The sequence below is a fragment of the Palaemon carinicauda genome, chromosome 4 (assembly GCF_036898095.1).
Source record: "Palaemon carinicauda isolate YSFRI2023 chromosome 4, ASM3689809v2, whole genome shotgun sequence".
NCBI lineage: Eukaryota > Metazoa > Arthropoda > Malacostraca > Decapoda > Palaemonidae > Palaemon > Palaemon carinicauda.
In genome coordinates this window covers 36,266,196-36,278,695 of record NC_090728.1, presented here as the reverse complement: position 1 = coordinate 36,278,695, position 12,500 = coordinate 36,266,196, and the positions used below count along the sequence as shown (strand labels likewise).

The window sequence follows — 12,500 nt, the reverse complement described above, 5'->3', positions numbered from 1 at the left end:
GTTCAACCCAACCACAGCAGTAAAGGTGAGGAGTTTTGTTCTTTTTTTAATGTTTCTTTGTACTGTATCATTCTAAATTATACTGTATTTATTCTTTAATTATTTCACTCAGTCCTAGTTGTGTTCCCATGTCAAAGAGTGTATTTTTATGTCCTAGATTATGACCTTACAGTACTATAATGCATTAGCATTGGGTGGTGGGATATTCCTGGATAAGAGGGAATGCGGCAGAAGTGAATAATAGGTACTAGTATCTACCAGAAAGCTCACACTACATCCTCAATCATTAAAATAGAAGAGATTAGTTAATGGGGACCATTGACATCTAGTAGCACATTTCTTTGCAGCAGCCCCAAATCTGGAGAGGAAGAAGCACAATTGAGAGTGAGGGGCATCATTTACTGACTCTTGAGGGCATTGATTGAGGCAGCATAGGTGGGTGGCGGGCGGCTTCGTCGCTGCCCAGTCATGTTATGAGGTGGGCGTCGATGTTCTACAGCATTCATCTCGCTTCTGTTGGCGTTGAATGGTTGTTCCCCAAGTTAGGAGTGGAGAAATTGATGGAGTTTCTGATGGTGGTGCAGTGGCTATCCATAAGGACGTTCACTTTAATCATCAGGTCCTTTATAGGTAAGGTGTCGACATCAGGAAAGGCGGCTTGCACAGGTTCCAGCAGGTGTTATACTAAAAGGATAAAAAGTAGTTCACTTCAAGAGGAGAACCGTCTGCAGCAGGCGGAAGTCGAGTAATACTGATAATCACTTCCAGGACTATCGATACCTTTTGATTCTTCAATGGTTGTTGAGAGAGCTGAAGAATCTAGGTTATACGTGGAGCTGGCGACAGTGATTAATGGTCAAAATGTATGGGGGCATCCCTTTACTTGCAAAGCCAATCAGGATTTCTGGGAAGGTGTTGACGGGGATCCCAGCGAGGACGTCTGCTTAATGCTTGAGTGGGTGTTCGAGACCTTACTGAGGTCATCAATGTGATGTGCCTGGGAGAGGTATGAACCAAATTGCGAGCTCCCAAATTACTAATTTTATTTAGATAGAAACACAAATAACGGTATTGAAAATAAAGTCGAAAATAGCATGTGTCACATTCAACCGCTTTTTCGTTTAGGCTGATTGGAGTCCGAAGGCGGATCCTATGCAAGATACATGTAAGAAAAAAAGAGAGAGCATCCTTCTTTATTTGTATGTGTATTGGTTGTTGCATGTGCATTACAGTGGTGACTTTGGTTCCTACATACAGTATTGTATTAGGTGTGTTTCGACTTATATTGGAATTCAACTTACACTACAGCGTAGGAACTGAAAAGATCTCCATCCTAATCTGAACGACTACTCTACGTAAATGCAGAGCTTCATTCCTTGATTAAATCTGCGCTCCTCCAATCGTATGAAATAAAACCTTCGTTACTTGATTGGATCTGGAATTCTCACACCATATGCTGGATTACCATCATTACCTAATGGAATCTGGGCCCCTCATACCATACAAATGAAGACTTTCATTACTCATGGCATCTAATTTCCTCTTACCATATGGATAAAGACCTTAATGGAATCTGAGATCTCGTAACCATATGTTTTCTGAATGCTTTTGCCTTTCTCATTTTTTTCTTATTTTGTTTCCTCTCCCTGTATCAGTCTTGAAAATATACAAGTGAATTGGTCACAATTATATAATAGTGTAGATCCTGTTGTCTCTTTGAATGAGAATCTAGTCAACATAATTGATAGGCGTATCCCTTCTCGTGTGCTAAGGTACCGAATGAAGGACAAACCGTGGTTCAATGATGATTGTAGACGTGCTTATTTGGAGAAGCAGGAGGCCTATCACCTTTGGAAGGGTAACAGATCAGATTTGACCTGGAACAACTATACTCAGCTTCGAGCTTTTGCTCAGAGAGTTTATGCCTCAACTGAAAAGGAGTACAATTTAATCATAAAAGAAACCCTCTCTGGTACAACTCAGGAACATAAATGGTGGTCTACCCTTAAATCTGCACTCTTTGGAGTAGATGCAGCAGTTCCTCCTTTACTTAAACCAGATGGCTCAGTCACTCACTGTCCAAAGGAAAAGGCAACCCTTTTGGCTGATGTTTTTGACAGTAAACAGAGTAATGAAAAACTTGAACTTCCTCATTCCTGTTTTCCTGAGGCTAAACTAACTAGTTTAGCTTTTCGATCTCGTGAGATTAAAGCTCTGTTGATGGACCTTGATGCTTATGGAGGTGTAGACCCAAATGGTATTTTTCCTTTGTTTTTTATAAAGACCGCAGATTTCTTAGCTCCAAAGTTATCTGTTATTTTGCGCAAGTTAGCAAGAAGAGGAGCTTTTAGCACTTGTTGGAGAATTGGTAATGTTACTCCTCTATGTAAATGTGTTTGTGGTAGCTCAAGTCCCACTGATTACCGCCCAATTTCCATAACTCCCATATTATCTAAAGTTTTTGAACGTCTTCTGGCAAAACGTCTTAATAGGTTTGCTGAAGGTAATCATCTATTCCCTAGTTTGCAATTTGGTTTTCGTAAAGGCCTTGGAGCATGTGATGCCCTTCTTACAATCTCCAATGCAGTACAGAAATCCCTTGATTGTGGTCGTGAAGTTCGTATGATTGGCCTTGATTTTAGTGCTGCCTTTGACCGTGTTAATCATGAGGCCCTTGTTTTCAAACTGAAACAGTTGGGAGTGGGTGGGTCGTTTCTTAGCATTATTATTGATTTTTTAAGTAGTAGATCTCAAAGAGTAGTTGTTGATGGGCACCATAGTGAGTATAGGAATGTGATATCCGGTGTTCCACAGGGTAGTGTTCTTGGCCCATTACTTTTCATACTATATACACATGACATGTGGTTTGGCCTAGAAAATAAGCTTGTTGCATATGCAGATGATGCTACTCTCTTTGCATCAATTCCATCCCCTGAATGTAGGCCTGGGGTTGGTGAATCCCTTAATAGAGATCTAGCTAAAATTAGTGTATGGTGCAAGTTATGGGGTATGAAGTTGAATCCTAACAAAACTCAAAGTATGATTGTAAGTAGGTCAAGGACGGTGGCTCCTCAACATCCGGATCTCAGTATTGATAATGTTTCTTTAAATTTGTATGAATCTTTCAAAATTTTAGGTGTGATTCTCGACAGCAAATTTACTTTTGAGAAACATATAAGGTCTGTGTCTTCTTCAATTGCACAAAAAATTGGCTTATTGAGAAAGTCTTTTAAGATATTCGGTGATCAATCTATTCTGAAGAAGTGTTTTAATTCTTTTATTCTACCTTGTTTTGAGTATTGTTCTCCTGTCTGGTCTTCAGCTGCTGATTCTCATCTTAATTTGTTGGACAGAAACTTACGGTCTATTAAATTTCTTATTCCTGATCTAGATATTAATCTCTGGCACCGTCGTTCAATTAGTTCATTATGCATGTTGCATAAGATTTTTCATAACTCTGACCATCCTTTACATTCAGATCTCCCTGGACAATTCTATCCTGTTCGTAATACTAGGCTGGCAGTTAATTCTAATAGCCAGGCCTTTTCCATCATAAGACTCAATACCACGCAGTACTCTAGAAGTTTTATTCCAGCTGTTACCAAGTTGTGGAATGATCTTCCTAATCGGGTTGTTGAATCAGTAGAACTTCAAAAGTTCAAAGTTGGAGCAAATGCTTTTTTGTTGACCAGGCGGACATGAGTCTTTTTATAGTTTATATATGACATATTTGTTTTTGAAGTTGTTAATAGTTTATATATGACATATCTGTTATGACGTTGTTACTTTTTTTTAGAATGATTTACTGTTAATTTGTTCTCTTCAGTTATTTATTTCCTTATTTCCTTTCCTCACTGGGCTATTTTTCCCTATTGGAGCCCCTGGGCTTATAGCATTTTGCTTTTCCAATTAGGGTTGTAGCTTGGATAGTAATAATAATAATAATAATAATAATGTTTCCTAGTTTTTTATTCTGCATTGGGCATCACGTGTTCTTGTAAACTTTACTCCTATAAAAATACATACTCGCATAAATACACATATATTTACACACCCCATATATATATATATATATATATATATATATATATATATATATACATATATATATATGTATGTATGTATGTATATGTATGTATGTATGTATATGTATGTATGTATGTATGTATGTATGTATGTATGTATGTATATATATATATATATATATATATATATATTTATATATATATATATATATATATATATATATATATATATATATATATATACATATATATATGCGTAGTGTTTATCTGTTTATCTGTGTATATGTGGATAACTATAAAACTTCGCATGAAGTTGTATTTGCATTATTTACATTTTGAAGGTAACTTCAGCGTCCATTTATCTTATCTCAATGTTTGACCAGTTCTCTATACATTAAGATTAGCCCATCTCTGTCGAAATTATTGTTCATGCTTAAAACCAAGTCTTACCAAAATATAATCAGATTCACTTTTGTCTCATAACATAAATTTCTTAGTTGTCAGTAGGACAAACATATACCTTTTAAGGATTTTCTTTAGTGAATGTTAGAGTTTAATTCATAAATTCTAGATAGATTTCCTAGAATTATTTCAAACTGGATGGGAACGGGTTTAAAATAAATCTTCCCCGAAACAAGCCACAATCTTGAAATTCTTTATCATGTCAGGAGGATTATCATCGTTTCTAATCATGTATTCATATATAAGTAAGTGTTATACATATATGTATACACACATACACACACACACACACACATATATATATATATATATATATATATATATATATATATATATATATATATATATATCAGTTAATATTCCATCTTCTATAAATGTTTAAAACAGAAAACATTCATTTTTATAATTATATCAACGAAAATGAGACCCAAGCCATCGCTTGACCTTTGAAGCACCTTTCATTTCCGTAGACTCCTTTGTGCATTTAATTCAATCCTTAAAGCTAACTTGTTAACGCTTTTTCTTTCCCTTTCATATAAAAGACCCGAGATTCTCTTTGTCCCCATCAAGAAACTTACCTTTGAAGGCGACTTTGAGGAGGTACTCTCTGTAGAACTCCCCGCCATCGTAATTGTTCATGGCGTCGCAAACGTGGCTTTCTCCGGGACAGGCACTACGCTGTAGGTCGGATAACGCGTAGGCGAAGGAGTATACGGCGTCCATCACAAATTGCACCTGTAAAAGAGATAAAATTTAATCAGATAATGTGTGAATGTATTATGTCAATGTATTGCAGAAACGTAGATAGTCTGGAAAAATGCATATGATAAAATCAGTAGAATAACAAACAAAGGGATAAAAATGATAACAAATGAATCAAGTTAAAACAAATTGAATAATCTTCAATACGTCAAGAAATAAACTCTGTACTAAAATGATAGCAATTCAAAAAATTTAAAACAATTTGAATAATCTTCAATACGTCAAGAAATAAAATCTGTACTAAAATGATAACAATTTAACCAAGTTAAAACAAATTGAATAATCTTCAAAAAGTCAAGAAATAAAATTTGTACTCAAAGTCCACAAATCTGTGTTTGCAGTAATATTAATCCAAGAATTCACCGTAACTTTGAGCGTTTCAGTCGCTGTAATTGGAAATAAAGATATGATATAAGAAAACCACTCGTATTTATTATCATTCATTAACTCCAGACAATTTAAGATCTAGTATTTTATTTCAGATGAATGAAGAAAAAAAGAATATAGTAAAATGAAATAAAAATGTTACACGATGGCAGACAAAAAATTTTATGACATGGAAATTACAACCAAACCACATTCCACCAAATTATTTTTAGAATTTGAAGAAAAAAGAGAAGAATTAGATTTTAACTGAAAATGCCTTTAGTGTTTTATAGTTATTAGATTATTTATTAGATTATGTATATCAAGATTACTATTTTCTTTATAATTTAAGGTATAGTATGTTTTTTAAATTTAGCATTAGCTTCACTGGATACCAAAATCCAAAAAGTAAAGAGGAATTTTCATTCCGTTGCCAGATTTCATAGGAAATGTTCCCCTACTTGAGGTTTTAACAAAATAAGCGTCCGAATGACACAAAGATTCATTCACTGTAATGGTCAATATGAACGGAACAAAGTTATCTTTTACGGTGCACGAAAATATTAATACCCTTTCATATAAGAGCGACCGTAAATGAATTACTATTCTGCATTTATATAAAGGCTTTTGGCATAAAGAATTCTTAAATAACATAAAACAACAACACGAAAACAAACCAACACTCTTTATTATGCTGTTATTGCCAATTTTCCGTAGCGTTTGATCTGATAGGTACTTTGATGGGTTACTACAGAGAAATACTGGACGCTCTTTGAACGTTTATATGGCAAGAAAATTCCGCTTCAGAAAGGAGATTGACATAGAGACCCCATCTCTCATACATTATTCACAGCATAGCAACAGTTTTTAAGAATTTAGATTGGGAAAATATATGAATTAATATTAATGAATAATACTTTAACAACTAAAGATTTGCAGATGACATAGTTGTGTTTAGTAAATCATAAGAGAAATTACAAGATGATAAACGAATTGAATAGAGAAAGCAGAGATGTAGGACTGGAAATGAATACAAGAAAAAATAAGATAATGTTTAATGGAAATGGAGAGAGACAACAAATAAGAGTTATGGACGAACCTCTAGAGATTGCTAATGAATATACGTAGTGTGGACCGACAGGATAAACATGAGATGGAGAGCATTTGGTAAACAAAATGAGATTATGAAATGTAAAATGCCACTTTCTCTACGAATAAAAGTATTTAATGAGATGGTCCTACCAGAATAACCTTATACATCAGAAGTCTGGAACCTTACTAAAGCCTTAGAACATAAGCTAGTTACAACTCAAAGAGCTATGGAAAGAATAATGATGTGAATAACACAAAAAGACAGTTAAAAGCAACATAGATACGAGGGCAAACTGAAATAGAGGATATTCTAACAACACGTAAAAAAAAAGAAATGGTCATGGACAGGACATATAATGAGAATGGCAGACGACAGATGGACATTAAAAAAAAACAGAATGCCGCCCTAGAGATTCTAAACGAAGCAGGGGAAGAAAGAAAAGACGATGGATTGACGAACTGAGAAAGTTTGTGGGTTTGGACTGACAAAAAGACCATAAACAGAAACAAGTAGAATGACATGTCTGAGGCCTTTGTTCTGCAGTGGACTAGTAACAGCTGGTTTTATATATATATATATATATATATATATATATATATATATATATATATATATATATATTTATATATATATATATATATATATATATATATATATATATATATATATATATATATATATAAAAACACTCCTGTAGTAAGAGAAAATCTGGTGAATTTCGTTTAGCAATGCAATATAGGTTGTCCCAGCTACATGATAAAATTTGAAGAAGTAAAGAAGAAATTAACAATAATTTAGCAAAATTTGTATGGGGATTAGCACAGCAGATAGGTAGAAAATTTTGTGGAAAAGTTCCTAAAGAAGATCAAAGAAAACTATCAAAAAAGACCAAAAACCTAATAAAGAAAAGATTAGAAATGAGGGTAAAACCCAAGACAGATGAAACAGAATTACCAGAACTGAAAACTAAAAACCCAAGACCTTCGTAAACAAGATCAGACCAAAACTGAGGAAACACTAAAGAAAAGAAGAAGCATCAAATTGATGAAAAGAAGACTTGGGACAGTACACCAACTAATGTTTTCTTTAAACTTTGATGAAAATGAAAATATTATCAACAATAGAGATGGCATGATAAAATTGCAGAAGATTTCTATACAATGCTATAAAATAGTCATAAGAAATAACTTTTACAAATGAAATAACTGAACATCTGAGTTGATATCAAAGGTAACAATAAAAGAAGGCATGAAAAGAGGCAAAGCAGCAGGAGAATTCTTTGAGCGCTGTTTTCAGTGTGTTATTGCTCTTACAATAACACTGGAAACGTTCAACAATTGTGGAATGTCTTTAAAATTGTTACTGGCTGGTAATATGAAATATTTGGTATTATAAGTTTATCTATTGTTATTACCAAAAATATATTTTTTCTTGTTCTTAGCGTATCACCTAATACATTTTCAAGTGCTCTTTTTTCTTATTAGCAGTATAATAATCATCAAACACAAGTTAGGATTTTTTGTTTGTTATAAAGCAAAATAATGCTTTATTTTTTGCTGCATGAAATTTTCCTAATTCATTAAACCATCATCAACTTTTCTTTTATCATAATAATTATCAATTTACTTTCTTCAAATTGAAATTTACTAGAAGGATTTCCATAGATATTTTTTAGAATATGAATAATTTACTTACGAAAACAAATGTTGGAATACAGCAGCATTTTGAAGTTTTTTTTAAGATCGAACATCAAAGTGGCTTTGACTATTCATTAGTAGTACTAGAAGGTTTTTCTAAATGATGAAAAAAAAATATTGTCTCCCATTATCAGGTAATTTAGTAACCATTGCAATACACCTCCGAGTATCAGACATGCTTTAGTCTTAATAGGCTTTCCACTTTTTGCTTTTGATTTAGTCCTTATGATCTCAGAATCTTGATCACTTCTCTCTCTCTCTCTCTCTCTCTCTCTCTCTCTCTCTCTCTCTCTCTCTCTCTCTCTCTCTCTCTCTCTCTCTTTCAACTTTTTGTTCTTACTGAAAAAGCCAATGTAATTTACCTACGAGCATCACAAATGCTTTAGTCTTAATGGGCTTTCCACTTTTTGCTTTTGATTCATTCTTTATGATCTCAAAATCTTGATCGCCTCTCTCTCTCTCTCTCTCTCTCTCTCTCTCTCTCTCTCTCTCTCTCTCTCTCTCTCTCTCTCTCTCTCTCTCTCTCTCTCTCTCTTTTTTTCAAGTTTTTGTTCTTACTGAAAATGCCTAATATTATAATAGAAATAATTTAAGAGTAATAATTTCTCCCCTTTCCTCCACATTAGGATGATCTTTCAAAGAAATTAAAGATTTTTCAAAGACCATAATGATAAAACATTATTCGATTATTAGAGGATTCATTATACATTAAAAAATCTTGCAAGATAATCATCTTGCGATTTTAAATGACTGGCTAACTACATTTTTTCTTAATCATGTTATTCGAAAGGCGTAAAAAATGTGCTACTGTAAAAAGAAAATTTATTCATGAAACTAATTATTATCCCCCTACAATTTTCCAAAAGGTAAAACTAACAAACGAAATGAATGAACCTTTTTTCATTCCTGTTTTGTTAAAGTTTTTATAGATTATTTAGGAGATATTTATTTTAATATTGTTCTTAAATGTTCTATCTTTCCTTTCCTCACTGAGCTTTTTTCCCTGTTGGAGCCCCCGGACTTATAGCATCCTGCTTTTCTAACTAGGGTTGTAGCTTAGCAAATAATAATAATAATAATAATAATAATAATAATAATAATAATAATAATAATAATAGTGTAGCGTATAGGAATAATCTTGTTATGCAACTTCAATTTAACTGATATGTAAGTTACGATTGAATGTTTGGGGCCTCGCAAGACAACTTGAGTTATTGATGATGGAAAGCACCTGCAGCTGACATCAGTTGATGAATATTCAATTGGAGTTCACACAAATGCTAAAGTAGTTTGTAAGTAGATTTCCAATTGAAGTCAGGTACGTCAGCGGTGACAGAAGGTCTTCTGACAGGTTTGCCAAACAACACATACTTTAAGAATATCTTGACTATAATTGCGGTAAGTATAGAGTATGATAGATTTCATGTGCCAAAAGCTAACAATGAATCAATGAGTGAGGACAATTAATTGTGAATGAAATGAGATATGTGTAAGGGACATTTTGTAAACTTTTCACGCAAATATAATTTTTAGTTTTTAATATTTTACTATATTGATACGATTGATTATATTACTGTTATTTTCTAGTCTCCTAAGCAAGAGTTTGACCAGTTTTCTTTTATATCAAATACAGTAAACTCATCAACTATCTTTCATAGTCATTATTTTCGTAACGCGTTTATTCATCGCATTCCATAAGAGAGATTAGTTGACCAAAATTTCAACTGGGCTCCCCGAGGCGCTAGAAGAGTTGGAAGACCCAGGCCTACATGGCTGAGGACTATGAAGCGTGAAGCATTGATTTATAAACTCCAGAGAGAGACGACTAGAGAAATCAATAGGCGTATGAGGAGATGATGATGATGATGATGATACAGAGACGTATCCACTTATAATTTTTGACGCGCTTTCATATTATTATCTAAAACAGATACTGTAACAAAAGGGTCATTGGCTGAGGCAAAATTACATCCTGTAAATGTTGTGTAAATGCCAGAGAGCGAAGAGGCATTCTAATGTTGTGTAAATGCCAGAGAGCGAAGAGGCATTTTAATGTGGTGTAAATGTCAGAGAGCGAAGAGGCATTCTAATGTGGTGTAAATGTCAGATAGCGAAGAGGCATTCTAATGTTGTGTAAATGTCAGAGAGCGAAGAGGCATTCTAATGTTGTGTAAATGCCAGAGAGCCAAGAGGCATTCTAATGTGGTGTAAATGCCAGAGAGCGAAGAGGCATTCTAATGTGGTGTAAATGTCAGAGAGCGAAGAGGCATTCTAATGTGGTGTAAATGCCAGAGAGCGAAGAGGCATTCTAATGTGGTGTACATGCCAGAGAGCGAAGAGGCATTCTAATGTGGTGTAAATGCCAGAGAGCCAAGAGGCATTCTAATGTGGTGTAAATGCCAGAGAGCGAAGAGGCATTCTAATGTGGTGTACATGCCAGAGAGCGAAGAGGCATTCTAATGTTGTGTAAATGCCAGAGAGCCAAGAGGCATTCTAATGTGGTGTAAATGCCAGAGAGCGAAGAGGCATTCTAATGTGGTGTAAATGTCAGAGAGCGAAGAGGCATTCTAATGTGGTGTAAATGCCAGAGAGCGAAGAGGCATTCTAATGTGGTGTACATGCCAGAGAGCGAAGAGGCATTCTAATGTGGTGTAAATGCCAGAGAGCGAAGAGGCATTCTAATGTGGTGTACATGCCAGAGAGCGAAGAGGCATTCTAATGTGGTGTACATGCCAGAGAGCCAAGAGGCATTCTAATGTGGTGTAAATGCCAGAGAGCGAAGAGGCATTCTAATGTGGTGTACATGCCAGAGAGCGAAGAGGCATTCTAATGTGGTGTAAATGCCAGAGAGCGAAGAGGCATTCTAATGTGGTGTACATGCCAGAGAGCGAAGAGGCATTCTAATGTGGTGTAAATGTCAGAGAGCCAAGAGGCATTCTAATGTGGTGTAAATGCCAGAGAGCGAAGAGGCATTCTAATGTGGTGTACATGCCAGAGAGCGAAGAGGCATTCTAATGTGGTGTAAATGCCAGAGAGCGAAGAGGCATTCTAATGTGGTGTACATGCCAGAGAGCGAAGAGGCATTCTAATGTGGTGTAAATGCCAGAGAGCGAAGAGGCATTCTAATGTGGTGTACATGCCAGAGAGCGAAGAGGCATTCTAATGTGGTGTAAATGCCAGAGAGCGAAGAGGCATTCTAATGTGGTGTACATGCCAGAGAGCGAAGAGGCATTCTAATGTGGTGTAAATGCCAGAGAGCGAAGAGGCATTCTAATGTGGTGTACATGCCAGAGAGCGAAGAGGCATTCTAATGTGGTGTACATGCCAGAGAGCGAAGAGGCATTCTAATGTGGTGTACATGCCAGAGAGCGAAGAGGCATTTTATTTTCGAACTTTTACATGTTCTATGCAACATTGTAAGAATAGAGACATCGCCCCTTTTAGAGATCATCTCTTCCTCGATTTACCTCCCCATACCGCAATTATTACCCATCCAGGTGCTGAGCCCGCAACGCTGTTGAACTTTGCGAAGAGGGAGGGCAATGCTGGAGAGTTGGCAAAGGAAATATAAAAGAAGAATGCCGCCGGCCATTGGGTAGTTTCGGATTTTGAACTTGTAAACCTAATAAAGGATGAGCGGTAAAAGCCATCGCCCTTGTTTGAAATCCTTAACTTTGACGTAAAGGATGTCTAAACTTTGTTTAACCTAATAAGAATTTCATCAGAACTTTTTTCATGCATTTTTCTTTTTTTGTAAATGCTAACTAAATTTCAACTCGATCTTAAAAAATAAATTACTTTCCACACTTTTGTTTTGCGGCATGAATTGCATGTGAGAGGTCACCCGTCCGTGACCTGTACAAAATAAAATAAAAAAAGGATTCACCATGAATAAAATATCATAAGGCTTCAACAGAGATAAATTTGACCTCCATAGTTTGCAGAGGTAAATTCAATTTGCATATTTTTTCTGGAATAAAAAAAAACACAACCAACATAGAAAACAACAGAAAATCCAATTGTAATTTATCAGGAGAAAAAAAAAGGTTATTTTTAAACAATGAAAAACACATCTAGGACGGGAGGATGGGGATG

At 35.0% G+C, this 12,500-nt stretch overlaps 1 protein-coding gene across 1 annotated transcript in view; it reads right to left on the bottom strand.

Annotated features, from left to right (window-relative positions):
- The window catches only part of mGluR (metabotropic Glutamate Receptor), a 492,277-nt gene that overhangs the window by 114,387 nt on the left and 365,390 nt on the right, over window positions 1-12,500 (bottom strand). Inside the window, exon 4 of the mRNA XM_068372165.1 lies at window positions 5,066-5,222. Coding sequence (XP_068228266.1) covers window positions 5,066-5,222 — 157 coding nt within the window. The remainder of the gene's footprint in view (window positions 1-5,065; window positions 5,223-12,500) is intronic.